At 36.7% G+C, this 15,440-nt stretch overlaps 1 protein-coding gene and 1 long non-coding RNA gene across 2 annotated transcripts; both read right to left on the reverse strand.

Moving 5' to 3' along the window:
* Positions 1–1,998: 1,998 nt before the first annotated feature.
* Positions 1,999–4,416, reverse strand: LOC110756079 (uncharacterized). Its single transcript, XR_002526612.2, has 2 exons — positions 4,066–4,416; positions 1,999–2,422 (listed from the first exon to the last, which is right to left on the reverse strand). It is a non-coding gene; the product is annotated as an uncharacterized LOC110756079 (long non-coding RNA).
* A 4,627-nt stretch (positions 4,417–9,043) lies between these two features.
* On the reverse strand, positions 9,044–15,227 carry LOC110756060 (serine/threonine-protein kinase BSK2). Its single transcript, XM_021957444.2, has 10 exons — positions 14,842–15,227; positions 14,480–14,703; positions 14,251–14,386; positions 13,733–13,866; positions 13,414–13,519; positions 12,445–12,530; positions 11,126–11,314; positions 10,848–11,006; positions 10,347–10,460; positions 9,044–9,697 (listed from the first exon to the last, which is right to left on the reverse strand). Exons 1-10 carry the CDS (start codon positions 14,909–14,911, stop codon positions 9,446–9,448), a joined length of 1,470 nt encoding a protein of 489 aa, XP_021813136.2. The 5' UTR covers positions 14,912–15,227; the 3' UTR covers positions 9,044–9,445.
* Positions 15,228–15,440: the final 213 nt, after the last annotated feature.

A 15,440-nucleotide genomic window follows, 5' to 3' on the forward strand; every position in this document is an offset into this window, starting at 1 on the left:
CACGACCCGTTAGCTTAACGAGTTCACCCGTTTTCAACCCGACCCATTAAGCTCAACTCAAATACTGATAATTGCGTGCGAATTCATGTCGTGTTAACGGATCGTGTGCAATATTGCCAAGTCTAAGTACAAATAGCCAGAATTTTTTTTATTACTTTTTCTATTGTTTATTGTAGTGATTCTATTAACTTGGAATTTTTGCATAGAACAATTTTATACATGCCATGCGTGTGATGGCCGTTCTTGTTTGGCAAAACTTGTGTGTAGAAATTATCCAGTTAATAAGGATTCACCCATAAATGTTGAAATGATCCAGATAATAATCAGATTTAGCTAATTTTTTGCATCAATAATTTTTAAACGAATACCTAAAAAAGTGAACGATCCTACAGCAAAGACCTAAAAAAGTGAATGATCCTATAGTGAGGTCCTTATATACGGTCCTTATGTAAGGTCCTATCTCTTAATCATTGGATTAAACTAACCAATTTGATCCGACGGCTAAGAAATAAAGCCTCACCTAAGGACGCTATATAAGGCCCGCACTATAGAATTCTTGATAAGGCCCAACCCAACAATATATAGGATCCCCATAAATAAGACCCTTTAAGAGCAAGTCCAGCGAGGGGCTGAGCCCAAGGCTTCGGGGGGAAGGCAAAAAAATGAAGCTCCAGCGGTTAGCCCAAGCTCGGGCAACCTGGGGGTCCCACCAACTCGGGCTGGCCCGAAGGCTAATTCAGCCTGAGAGCAACTCCAGCAGCAAGGGCAAGGGGAGGGCTAGGGGGGGCAAGCCCAAAAACTCGTTTCCAGCAACAAAACCCAGCCCGGGCAAGTTGTGGGACCCAGCAAACTGGGCTGGCCCGAGGGCAAGGCTGGCCCTAGGTCCAAAACTCGGGCAAGCTGACCTCATCGATGACGTCATTGCTACAGTACGCTACAGTGTGCTACAGTGCATCGCTACAGTGCCGCGCACAGTACTCTCTGCCACGTGGCTGCTGCTGGGCTCTCCGATTCGATTTTTTCCAGCAATCCAACGGCGACGATTTTTTGTGCAATAAAAAATTGAAAAAAAATCGAAAAAATGTTTTAAAAATTCCAAAAAAATACTAAATTTATTTTCTATAAATACCAACAAATACTCTTCACTTTTAAAAAAAAACCGAAAATCTTATCTGATATGAATAGTATTGACACGTAGGAACCCAAAAATCTTACCCGAAAATATTATCCAAAATAATTGTTTAAGTAAAAAAAGTTGTGAAAAAAACAAAAAAAAATGAATAGTAGTTGCCATGGCAATGGTTTGTTGCTGGAAACACACGTAGCTAAAAAAGGCAATGGCAGCCACTATTCACGTGAATAGTGTCAGCCCTAGCCCCCCCGCCATGGCAAGGGTTTGTTGTTGGAAATGCTCTGAGGTCCAACTCGTGGGTTGGGTGACGTCAGTGCTACAATGCTCGCGCTACAGTGATTGTGCTACAGTACTCGCGCTACAGTGCCGCTAAAGTCCATGTGTAGCGCTCTGGGCTCTCCGATCAGATTTTTTACTCCAATCCAATTGCAGCCAATTTTTGTGCAATAAAAAAATGAAAAAAAATCAAATTTTTTATAAAAAAATTACTGATTTTTTTTTCTATAAATGCCAAAATTTTATCCGATTTAGATATGAAATTTATAATAAATATTGACACATACGAACCCGGAAATCTAATCCGAAAATATTATCCAAATTAATTATTGAGGTAAAAAAATTTGTGAAAAAAACAAAAAAATGAATAGTAATTGCCCTTAGCCATGGCAACGGGTGGAAACACAAAATATACTATTTGCAAGGGCAACTACTATTCACGTGAATAGTGGCTGCCCTAGCCCCCCCTTGCCATGGCAAGGGGCAAATGGGTGGAGTTGCTCTAACACAAGGCTCTGAAGTGGCAACAGATTCCGAGTTGAGACTTTTAAGGGGAACTTTTAAAATAGGTTAGAAAGAAGCCAGACAGATAAAAAACCCAGACAGAAATGCATTTCCATTCATTGTCCCAAGGAACTGTTAGGTTTATTTTACAGAATATGTAAAAGCTTCCACGGAATACAAGTCCATACACACAGTATCACTTGATTATATCAAATACAGGAAGCGCTTCCAGCCTAGTCTTTAAGTTCTCCCATGGTTAACAGGTAAGCCTCCAACTTCGGGTGACTGGGTGTAGGAAATAGAGATCAGCTCCGACCTGAACTTATCTTCACCATCAGAAACTGTCGTTTTAACCAGAGCTCCACCATTCAGCTTTCCAGATGGGAGATTTGAAGTGAGAATCTTCTCTGGTTCAGGGTAAGAAATGGCAATAAGCGACTCACGAGTCACTTCTTCAGGGGCCCCGTTTCCAAGTCTGGCTTTATCCATAAAATGTCTGATCTGCTTGGTCTGCATGCATCCAAACATATAATGTTAACTGGAACTAAGATAAAAATGGCTGACAAGGAAAAGAGATTATAAATAAGAATACAGCTTCAATAAAAGACAGTAAACGAAAGTTCCAAATATCTCAATTAATAATGTCACAAAGTTGTTCATTTTACGATTGAAATGCATCCCCGTTCACCAGCCAAAATCAGGGGAAAGATCAACAAATTATGAGAGGGCTAATGGCCATGATGATTCAAGTACTTGTACTTTATGATCTTCTTGGAATATACACCACTTCAGTAAATCTGGGCTTCAATAAATCAAAGCCAATGTACAGCCACAAAGTTACATGTTATCACAAAACAACAAATTGCATATCAACTATTACAGCCATATAAGAAAATAGTATTGTACAAAAGTTTCAAACAGAAGAATTCAGAAATGCATCCTCAAAACCAAGAATTACTGCTGAGCTCCATATTATTCAAACAGCAAAGGGTCCAACTGGCAACTACAAAAACAACAGGACATCATATAGAATCACATAAACAAACAGCAATAGAATACAATGGAAATCAACCTTGAAATATTTCTTTTATGACTACAGTAACTCCTGTATTAGGCTCAAGACATCAGCGTAAGTTCGTTTTGTTTATGTTTGCTAGAGGTCTGTTCTCAATTGTTTCTGGGGTTGCTCTCTAATAATGTAACTACTCTGAATAAAGAGAAACTAATAGCTAGAAGCAATGGTTCAGTCCTTACACAAATTAAATATATTGTATTGCTGTGAAAACAGATAATAGTAAACCAGAAGAAGCTAGTGAGAACTAAGCCCCAACAAGCTAGAGACAATCAAACATGGAGTCCCACCAAATTGTACTACAAGTTAACCAACATATCAGATAACACCACAAACCAACCATTCCTACCAGCAGAAAAATGTGATTTGATGTTTTCCGGCTTCATACAGTCGCATCAATCAACAGAAAGGCATCCTACTAGGTGTTGAAACCAACTGCCAGCTAGAAAACACCCCATGATTGAGGCCCTACCACATGGTTTAAGCTATTAAACCTCAAACTACAAGATATATGAACGAATACAAAATCAAGGAAAAGTGATTTTACTGGGAATACAGACATAAATTATTACATATAAGATATAACATAGAAAAGAAGTAAAAATTTAAAATTTTTGGTACAACCAACAACTACAAGCACCATGTACAAAGAGGGCAAAACCCATCTCTCTCCTAATTAGTTTGTATGTGTTTCAAGCTACATAAGTATATCTCCTTTCAATAATCCAATTAACCTCAAATCATCACTTCAAAGAAAACAATTTCTAGATTTGACCTTCCAGCATAACCATAAAAATTGAAGAAAAAGACTTCAAATTTTAACAATATGGAAAATTAGCCACCAACCCATCAAAGCGATGAGAAAAATATGCAAAACCCATGTCTTGTTTTCGAGACTGATCAAGAAACAGATTCAATTCAAGGAAGAATCAGAGAAAAAGCCAAGAGGAATTCAAACTAAACAAATTTAAAATATGGACATCGATTCAGAGAAAAAGAGAAAGAGAAGCCCGAAGAAAACACTTGAGAGAGAGAGAGAGAGAGAGAGAGAGAGAGAGAGAGAGAGAGAGAGAGGACTTACCGAAGAGTCGGAGGCGTTTGAGGAAGAAAGGCGTTTGGTGAATGGAGGTGAGAAAGTTTGACCTTGCGTATGTATATGTCTCTACACTCTGTCTTTCTTTACTGATTTTTTTAAAGAAGATGAGAAGGAGACGTTGCAAGTTGGCTTTAGAGAGAGAGAGAGAGAGAGAGAGAGAAATGCCGCCTCTTTTTCTCCGTCTCCAATTCGATCTCTGCTTTGATTTGATTTGATTTGTTACCCAAAAAGAAAAAAAAATTTGCTTTTTTATAGACTCGCTCGTAGAACGTTCTCGAGGCGTTGAAAACGAAAAGAAGTTGGTCAAAGAAAAAAAAAACCCCCAAAAGAAGTGTTTTTTTCGTTCCAACTAAAATATGTTTTTTTCGTTTTAACTGAAAAATGAGTCTTTCGGTTTCAGCACACGTTTTATGTGTGCTTTGATTGCAAAACAAAATTATAAATTCCAAATTTTAATTAATTATTTTTTTGCTTGAATAACGAAGTATAACTAAAAAGGGATTTTATTTCTAAACATGTCAAATTTCAGTCTAAAAAATTACCAACCAAATTCTATTCATGCCCTAAATGAACTAATGGTCTGTTTACTATATACTTTAACCCAACAATGAGGACATTTTAGTAATTAGCACCACTCCTATCTGAATTTCATATGATTTAGTAAACAATTTCAACAGGAATACGGAATCTAACTCTCCTCAATCCATATGATTTAATAAACAACTTCAATAGGAATCCAGAATCTAATTCTCCTCAATTTAATTCATCCTGATCTAATTACGATTAGTAAATATACCATAAGTTATTGACTACTATATTAGATTCTAGATAAATACAACGTAGAGTGTAATTGTATCGTATGATAAATATAATCTTTTAAGCAATACTATTTTTCTCTCAATCATTTCAATAAGTAGCTTAGAAACAATATAATATGGCTTCAGGATCATTAATTTCCTCTCTTTTTTTCTTTCCTTTCCTTTTATTTTTTATTTTTATTATTTTGGATTCAATTTTAATTAACTAAAACATCCCTGTTGAATTTTGTCCTTTTGTCTCAACTAGCTAGATGCTTCTTCTGTTGTGATAAGGTATCTTATTAATTTAATTATATGTAGACCTCACAAAGCAATATTACCTAGCTAGCTCCAGCTGGAGACCTCAAAGAGCAATATTACCTAGCCAGCTCCAGCACAGTTAGTTCAATAATATTAATACAAAGGGTTAATCATTTTATTAGTCCCTGAACTTAGGTCCGATTTGCATTTGAGTACCGTAATTTCCGAAGCTGGTCCTTCAACTTCAGTTTCGTTAGGACAAATGATCCTTGTGTTAATTTTGTTAACTTTTCTGTTAAATACAAGAGCAAAATGGTATTTTTATATCAAAATTGATTAAAATATAAATAAAAAATTAAATTAATGGGTCGTAAATATTAATTTGGACAGCTGAAAAAAAAAAAAAAAAAAAAAAGATCATGGAGGTAGAAAAAGGTCAACTTTACCCATTCCCACGAACCATATTTCAGACACTTAAATGAAAGTTTAAAAAGTTTTATAGCCCCAAAATTTGAACACCCAAATCGACGCCACCTCTCCACCTTCTCTCATAGTTTCTTCAGTACTTATTTTCCTTCCAACTTTCTGAGTTGTGCAGTGGTGGGGTTTTGGTAGGGGCGGAGTTTTGGTTTGGTGATTGTGCCATGTTGCACGTGTAAAATGGAACATGCTTTTGAGCTATGTTTCCCAGAATCCGAGGTCCTTGTGGGTTGTGTGAATAATATGTCGGTGGCAAGTACATTCATCGGAAAAATAGAAAGAAAAAAAAAGCTAAATGGAAAACAGAAGGAAGATTGAAGTTTCAATGTATTTCAACTTCATTCAATCTGATTTAGAGTTAGTACTGTCAATTCGAACCCATTTCTACAACAATAAGTAGAAGTTGTTTGAGTCCGAATACATTTTTAGCATTCTGTTCTTTTAGTTCTTACATCAGAATCTATCGTTTTAACCATTCAACTTTCCAGATGAGAGATTTGAAGGGAGAATCTTATATGGTTCAAGGTAAGAAATGGCGATAAGCGACTCACGAGTCACTTCTTCAGCTGCCCCGTTTCCAAGTCTTGCTTTATCCATAAAATGTCTGATCTTCTTTCTCTGCATGCATTCCAAACATAAAAATGTTAACTGGAAAAAGGATACAGCTGCTTCAATAAAATAAAAGATGTGCATGAAAGTTCCAAATGTCTCAATTAATCTAGGCCGAAGAAAACACTTGAGAGAGAGAGAGAGAGAGAGAGAGAGAGAGGAGTTACCGACAAGTCGAAGGCGCTTGAGGGAGAAAGGTGTCGGTGAATGGCGTTAGCTATGTTACGTATGGCCTGTACCGTGTTGTCTTTCTTCAATTTCGATTTATTACCGAAAGAAAAGAAAACGCTTTTTTTCTCGGGTCGTTGAAAACGAAAAGAAGTTGGTGAGAAGAAAACGAAACCCCCAAAAGAAGTGTTTTTTCGTTCCAACTGATTTTTTTTCTTTTCTTGTTATAACCGAATTGCAAAAAACATATTATAAAATCCAAAATCTGTTTATTTATTTATTGCTTGAATAACAAAGTACAACTGAAAAGAAGATTTTCTTTCTAAACATGTCTAAAAAAATACTGAATTATGAAAATTAACAACGAAATGGTATTTTTAAACTTGTCAAATTCTAAAACAAAAGAAAATTAAAGTCCTAAATACGTAGAGTATAACTGAATAAATGCCAAATATACCGTATGATAAATATCATTGTCTAGAATACTTATTTTTGAACATCCCTGTTGAATTTTGTCCGTTTGTCTCAACTTGGATGCTTCTTCTGTTGTAAGAAGAAGGTATCTATTAATTTAATTATTAAATAATTTCTAATGTGAATGAAACATGAGGTTATCATAATTAACTGAAAATTAATATACGACACATGAAACTTGTGCATATATAATTTAAATAAATTATATCAGCATGAAATTTGTGGAAGAGTTCAAAAAATAATCGACGACCAAAAGAAGCCAAGTCCACAACAAAACCCAGAAAAGGTCCGCAAAGAAACAAGACACAGCAGCAGATAGTCAGAATTTCAGAAAGCTCCAACTCGACTGGAGCCAATACACAGCAGCCTGGCAACAGGACCCACCAATTCAATAAGCCAAAATCAAGAGCATGTTAGGCAACTGTTTCCGAAATTGAAAGGTTAAAAACGTTTTTTGACCAATGACGGACCTATTAAGGCGCAAGGAGATGCAACTGCACCTCTTTTTGTCGGAAAATCCATAAGAGGTGTTGCATATTGCACCTTTGCTCAGCCTTAGAGTTGCAACGTAGGTGTTCGACGAGATGCCTAAATGAAGTTTTTGTTTTTAAAATTAAAAAAAAAAAATCTGGCCAAAACGACATAATAGGGCTTTAATAGGGTTTGCACAATTCCTTATGTAAGTGGGATTGGGAATTCTCTTTATAAATGACCAATTTAATATCACCCAATTTTATCAAAGTGTGCGTGCATCACAAGAATTTTGCGTTTTTTTTTTTCTTGTTGAGTATGCCAATCTAAAGTAAGTCGGATGCATATTTTTTTCTTCTTGAGCAAAAGCCAATTTTGTTTATTCATTGTTTTTTTTTTTTTGTTGAGCTTTTAGCTTTTAAAAATTGCACCTCTACTGAAAAATTCCTGGTTCCATTAGTGTTTTTTACTATTAAAAATGTTTTTGCTATTTTTGGGCAGAACCTTTTTTTTGGGATAATTATTGTTTATAACTTCGCGATTTATTTTTATTCTTCAAACAAAAATTTTACTTTAATTAAAATAAAAACTTGTAGGTCATCATCCCACATGACTTGAATTATTTTGTGACTTGGTGCCCATCTCCTCTTGTCTTTTTTTAATTTTTTATGACTTGGTGCCCATCTCCTCTATCTACTCATCTTAACTTTTCTTGGATTCTCTGCATTTCCTATATTTCCTCATTTTTTCCTTGAATTATTATCTGACTTGGTGCTCATCCTCTCTTATCTTGTTGCCATTATTTTCTTAGTGGAAATTTCCCTTTACTCTACACCGTATCTTCCTATATCTTATCATGATTTGTTTTTACTATTTTCTAAAGCATATTTAAGAAGAGTTAGGATTTCCAACCATACGCACCATAATCTTCAATCTCATTCTTTTGCTTCACAATTAAAACTTTTGATGGCTTCCACTGGCAAGGTATTACAATGTTGCACTCATCTGGGTAGTGGCTGACAATTGATAGGCACGCGACGCGAGGACCCCTGTTCTATGTTTGTCTTCGCGTGGGCTAGATGATGCTGAAACATGGGCTCCACGCGAGGACCCCCCCCCCCCCCAAAACCAAAACACATGCGTTGGGGTTTTTTGTGCTAAAAATATGATAGTTTGGGTTTCCACCCTGGAGATGGCCTAAAGAGGGTTGAAGTGAGGCATCCATCAACTCAAATGCGAGTGTGAGTGTAATTATTTATTCACTAGGGGAGTTGACTGTTTATAACCCTTGGAGAAACAAGAGATGAAATATCTCTTTGATGAGAATGATCTTCATGGGTTTGAGAGAAGGTGTACAAAGGGTGTATCCTATTGGATATGGGCTCGGGTTTAGGCACATAAGCCCAACAACCACCTCAGGAACAACACAATCTCCTCGTTGTCAAGGCAGTCAAAATAGATTGACCGAAAATGCATTTTACCCTTTATCAAAACCAGCTTGGCACAGAACGCAGAGGGTGCTAGGCTGATGGGGGTGTAGCTTGTCCATGATGTACAGTCTTATGTTGATGGCTAATGATAGTAAGAGTGCATATATGGGGGTGAGATTGAAATTGTTGCATAAAATGTACGTCTCTCTCGATGTCTGGCAGCCGAGCAGGAAGACCTAAATTTCAATGTGAAATTTTTCACTAACACCTTGGTAGTTAAAAAAAAGAGTAGCTCACTGATTTTTATGCACATTAAAAAAAAAATACATTTTACCAAGTAGCTGGTACTCCCAGAAAAGGAGATTCATGGGTATGTTTCTTGAGGGTTTCTGGGTGTACTTTCTCTATTTACACAAAAATCCAAGTTAGAAAACTGAATTTTGTAAATTTGATTGAACAGCTGATTACACATCTAGTTACTTATTTCTCATCTGAAATTTTGGTTATACGAACTACTTTTCCAACTAGACGATGAGGGTGTCAACTTAAAATAACCCTCAATCTAAACCAAACCTGCTTACATTCGATCATGGACCCTAAGCAGCAACAGCATCAGGGTGAAAAGTGGCCGAAAATTCAAAGACCTTGGCACCACCATCTCCTCAGCTTCATAATCTAATTGCGCCAGCTGTTTTGCTTCTTCACTTCAAAGGAAGCTCCGTCGTTTAACATGTCCTGAGCATCAGTTTCCATTCCCAGTTTGGAGAGGGCAAGAGCCTGCATGTAGAAGGCAGTTGGCCACTCGGGCAAGCACACCTGAGCTTGCATGGCATCTCTCAAAGCTAATTCTGGCTGTCCATTCATTAAGTAGGCGAGGGCTCGCCTCACAAATACGGTACCCGAAGGAACAGACATCATGGAAACCAACTGTGCAAGTAACAATGATCAAATATTAAAATACAATTATAAAGATAGAAATAGACTGATATTTTCAATTTTTTTTTGTGCTGAAATATATGACATGTCTGCAAGTGCTCACGGTTCAGGTTACCTTTTCCTTATATTAAGCCTTAAATGTGTTTGTATTCCAAAAAACAAAAATTGCTTAAATGTGTTTATAAAGAAGTAGTTCGTTCCCCAGAAAATCTTTACTGTGGTCTGTGGTTCATCATGTCCCCCAAATAGAAAGATTCCTTTGGACTGTGTATCAAATGGTAACCGGACAACAATCGCATCAGCGGCACCTCCCATATGGAAAGTAGTAGTTTCTGGATAATTTGTTTGTCATTTTCTGCTCGTATGATTTTAAGAGCCAGAAAGATTTTGTAAAAGGAACTATTCCACTTTAATTGAAAAGAAACAAAAGAGTTTTTGGAGCACACATCACACTCAAAGAGAAGGGTAGCATATGAAAAAATAAATTCTTACATGCAAAAGATGCTTTAAGGAACATGGCATCCCCATTTCAAGATTTTAATATCGGAAATTGCTAACTAGAGCAGTACATCATAGGAATCAAATTCTGCTTTAGAGAATAATAGTAAAGGTAACGAACAATAGAAATTAAAGAAAATACCTTTGAATAATACTCCACAGCATTTTTAAAATCCTTGTCTCTAAACGCAATATCCCCAAATTTCTTGGTATTCAACATATCTTGCACTTGTTGTGTCCACTCTTGAAATGACAGCTTTAAAACACATTTGCAGTGAAAGGGATCATTATATAAGATTACAACTCACAAGCATTTATAAATGAAAACTAAAAAAAATAGTCCTATAGAAAAGCAAACTACTAAGAACATAGTTTAAGACAGAAAACTATATTTAAAGCGATGTGTTACAGAGGCTAAGCAAAACTGATGTCGACCATCAACCAAGTTTTAGGTAAAATAGCGGCATTTGCTCAAGAAACTTTACTTAATGGAAGAAGGTTGCCTTCTTTAATTCTTTAATATGGTAAGATTATCATATTTAAGTTATATATATACATACATATATATGTGTGTGTGTGTGTGTGTGTGTGTGTGTGTGTGTGTGTGTATGGTTCACCCACGTAGAGAAGAAAAGAAACTCACTTCATTTTCTGCACCCTCTTCATCTCTATAACCAGTTTTTAGCAAAATCTCATGAACTGCAGAAAGGTCCATCCGTACACAAGCCTTTCCAAGGGGAGAAAGCATGGTTGGCAGCACCACTGGAGTTTTAGTTAAACCCATTAGAACAAGTGAGGCAACCTAAAATACCAATGTGAGCAAATGAACATCTTAGTAAGCATAAAACATGAGAAGTAATTACAAACCAAGTTATCACAAAATCCTAGCTTTCAATCAGGCACAAAGGCTCTTCAAAATACCTCTGTCTGCTTTTGGAGGGGGGCTACAGCTGAAAGAAGAAATGTGATCTCTGGTCGATCTTTAGCCTCGTATTGAAGACATTTTGAGGCCAGTTCAACCAACTCAGTTGCATCTTCATTGGCATATTGTCCTTCTAAGGATGAATCCATTAATAATAACAAATTTTTTCCCCTTATCAAGTCCAGTGCCTAGGAAACAACAAGAAAAATAATTCCGCAAAGTAAGAATTTGTACACGACATGTGTGCTCCAATCGTTAAAGACAATGAAACACCATAACAATTGATGATTCCATGACATCGAAGAACAAACAGTCTTACACATCATTAATTGCAAAGAAAGCTATATGCAGTGCTTAGACTTGCAGCAAGTAGACAATAGTTAGCAGGGTAGCTACAACACAGTTGGTTACTATGTTGATGGGACTTGTTGCTACTTTATTCACAACCAACTATATGGCCCTCAATAGTTTCTCAACAATGAGGCTAGGCTCAAACAGTTGTTTAAAGCATCAACTCATTTGAAAAGACAGTGCAGCCCTTGGTACAACATAAAATTAACAATGGTCAATTTTGTTGGTCAAGTCCATCCCTTGGTACAACCATAAAATTAACAATGGTCAATTTTGTTGGTCAAGTCCATCCCTCGCACATTATGGAGCATCCATTGGTTTTTCATTTTTGTTTATAGCTATTAGATACCTACGTACTCCATTATTTCTGTTCAAGTATTTAGTCTTCATTCCATATGCAGATGGTGTAAGTACTACCATCCCAAGTTAATATAAATGTAGGCATATGATTAGTCCATAAGAATTAAATGTCAAAACGTGATCCAATTTAGACAACAATGAGAGACAATGCTTGTACCTACTTGTGGAGCCGCAAAAATTATGTTTGAAACAATAGGAGGATGACTATTTAGGGAAACAATCTCGTATTACTTATAAGTCAAACTATTGTCTCTTTAGTATTACCCTCGACAACTTATCTTTAATTCTTTTTCTTTTTTTCAACTGAAGATCTATTTGGTCTATGATATGATGCTGCCACTGGAGGCTCGTAATGTAACACTCTTATCCTTTGTGTTCGGAGTAATTTTAGCGGGGGTTGGTTACTACCACTGCCTCTGGAAATATTACCCCTCTTACTCTTGCCTTATTGCCTTTTCATTCACTCTCTTTAGATTCTCTAACAGCAGATCGTCAGCATGATTTGACAATAAATATAAATATCACATGATTGAACTAAAGAGTGAAAATTCCATGAAGCTTGAGATAGTGAAGAAAATTAAAGATTAAAAATGTGAAGGATGTATACATGGCTAGGAGGGATATGTTTTCCACTCAAAAGGTCAAGAAGAACAGTTCCATAACTGTAGATCACACTCTCTGGAATGACCCTACCTGCAAAAACCATACATTTTATTATTTACAATAGATAATGGTATTTGTTTTGTAACCATTATCTGAAACATACCATAAATTATCCTATCATTCTGCTACCAGTTCACTTTTCAAGAGTTTAGGGATATTTCATTTTCTGCAATATTGTCTGACTGGAATGCTGCTTTGTTTTTTTTTCAGTTTCATTGTTGTAAAATGTTTTATTGGAAGTCTTATCTATTGGTGTCGTTGGTCTTGTCAGTGGAGAAAGCAGGTTTTAGTTCATCAGGCTCAGTGGATATCTTCTCCACCACATTTTACTTCCTCTTTCAATTAGTGAAATTCAATTTTATATCCAAAACAAAAAGCAAAAAAAGAAGAAAAAGAGACTTAATTGCATTGTTATCATCAATGGCATTATTATTTTTAACAAGACTGATCGTGTAACGAAATCAAGAATGGGAGGTTGAAATATTTCCTTGAAATCAGGCAAGAGACTTCACTTTCTTTGGAAGGCAGGGAAATTGAAGCTTGCTTAGGGGAACTAGAGAATAAAGCCTCTGGGACTTTCGTATTGGTAAATGGTAATGCTCAAACCATAGGATGCACATCATAACAAAATGTGAGTTTCAGGAATATTTTTCACATCTTGATTCACAATATTGCTGTTCTGACTTCACCAGTTAGAACCTATCATGTTAAGAATCTCTCTGTGATAGCTTTTTTTTCCCCCATTTTCTTTTGGGTTTTAACTTTTGAGTAGAACCTATCATCGTTCGACTAGTTATTTTATTTTCTGCTCTCATGAATATCTCTAACCATTATGACATAAGATCAAATATCATCATATTGAAATCTTGTCACAAATATGAATCTAATGCTATATGCTGAAAAAATGGCATACCTGTCCGCAAAAATTCAGGTGGAGTATAAGCCAAGTTAGTGCTATAGCTTTTTCCATCTCGGCTATTTTTTATCAGACCAAAGCTAGACAACCGCGGGTCACCATCCTATGATCCAATCAAAAATTAAGTTCAACAATAATTAGGGTAAGTTCAATATTAACACCACAAAATATGCTCTGTCAATGTGAACGAGAGAATCAGCTGCAGGCACTCAACCAGTTCAGAAAAAGGAAGTTTCAGTAAGGCCCTATCTTGATTCCAATCATTAGGTTTTGAAGTCAATGAAGCACTAAAGCATTGTGTTTGAATATTGTGTACCTCATCAAAGAGAACTCTGTATGCATTTAAGTCATGATACAGTTTTCGGTTTTCTGTATTGCAATGATCAAGGGCTTGTGCAATATAGTATGCAGCTCTCACACGCATATCCCATGGCAATGGCTGTTTCTCCCCTACAATAAATAACATGTGAAAGAAATTATTACACAGAAATACCTATAGCACGGACCCTAGCAATAGCACCAAATACTATGGACATCTCATTTAACATATGTAACTTACGTATAGAACACTTAAGATACACAATACTTACACCAGAAAAAGGACTATTGCTAGAGCTAAGTGATTAGTTAGAGTCCTTGGATACAGCTAACCATGTTGATTTATGATTGGTGATCACTTCCAAATAAAGTTGCAACTCGACGATTGACCCAATCAAAACTAAATCATATTATATGTTCCAAAATTATGAGGCTTATAGAAAATTAGCAACACTACTATTGATCTAAATAAATAGTTTATAAGCAGAAATATGCATAAAGAAGATAAAAACATACAGTGAAAGAGGTGCTTTGAGAGAGTATCATTAGGCATGTACTCTGCCACCAACAGCCTCTCATCTCCCTCAGCACAACACCCGATTAAATTCACCAATCGTTTGTGCCTAACCTTGCCGACCCCAGCAGCCTCCGCCTACATACAATCCAAAAAAACCTCATCAGTTTACACTCACTTACGCAAAAACACAAGCACATAAAATAGACAACCTCAGTGGCAATGACATACCAAAAACTGATGTGGGTCGGGCCAAGATTGCTTAGAAAAGCGTTTAACGGCCACCAATCGATTATTGCGAAGCTTGCCTCTGTAAACAACATTGGGCGCCTTCTCCCCACTCTCGGAGACTATAAGTTCTGAGTTGAACCCATTGGTGGCTGCTCTTAGCTCTGCTAGACTGAACTCTTTGAAAGCAGGAACTGCTTGTTCATCTTCTAATTCCTCTCCATTAGCTTTCACATAAAAACAGTTATTGTTCAAACGCTAATCAATTGTTTTTCTTGTTTAAATCATTTTATGACAAGAAAATATTGGAACTTTGAAGCCCAGAAAAGGAAATGAAAAGAGTAAGAGAAGCAAAAGATAAAAACCTGGATCTGGGACAGTAGGGTCTTGGTCTGGGGAAGGGAGGTGTGCTGTTTTGGACTGGAAGCAGCCCATTGCTGAGTGCTACATGCCACCACTGCTTGCTTTCTTTTTGTTTCTTTGTCAAAGTCTATGGAACTTGGACCAGCTGCAGTGAAGTGGGTGTTTTTGTGTGTGTGAAAATGGAGGAAAAAGTCAACAAAGAGAAGTGGGGACTGAGAGTGAGAGAGAGAGAGAGAGAGAAAGAGAGAGAGTTATGTTTTGGTGGGGTTGTGGGTTTGAGCCGTTCAAGTTCAAAATGGGAAGCTGACATCAAATCAAACTCAGGATTCAGAGGAAGACGAAGACGCACATGATAAGCTGACAACAGCACGTGTAGCGAGACCGAGGAGGATCCATCCAACGCGCATTTAGAAAGCCAGAATTGTAAAAATTGCTCTTTTAACCTAAAACCCAAAAGCCCAAAACAGAACCCACGTACGTCAAAAGTTTGTCAATGGACCTGCGAGTTATCAAGAGGTGTATTTGGGCGGTCAATAAAATAACTTAGGCCCTGAACCAGGCGAACTTCGGCCTGATTTTTCCAGCAGCAAACCCAACGGGC

This window comes from Prunus avium, chromosome 2 (genome assembly GCF_965620075.1).
Source record: "Prunus avium chromosome 2, drPruAviu1.hap1.1, whole genome shotgun sequence".
Lineage (NCBI taxonomy): Eukaryota > Viridiplantae > Streptophyta > Magnoliopsida > Rosales > Rosaceae > Prunus > Prunus avium.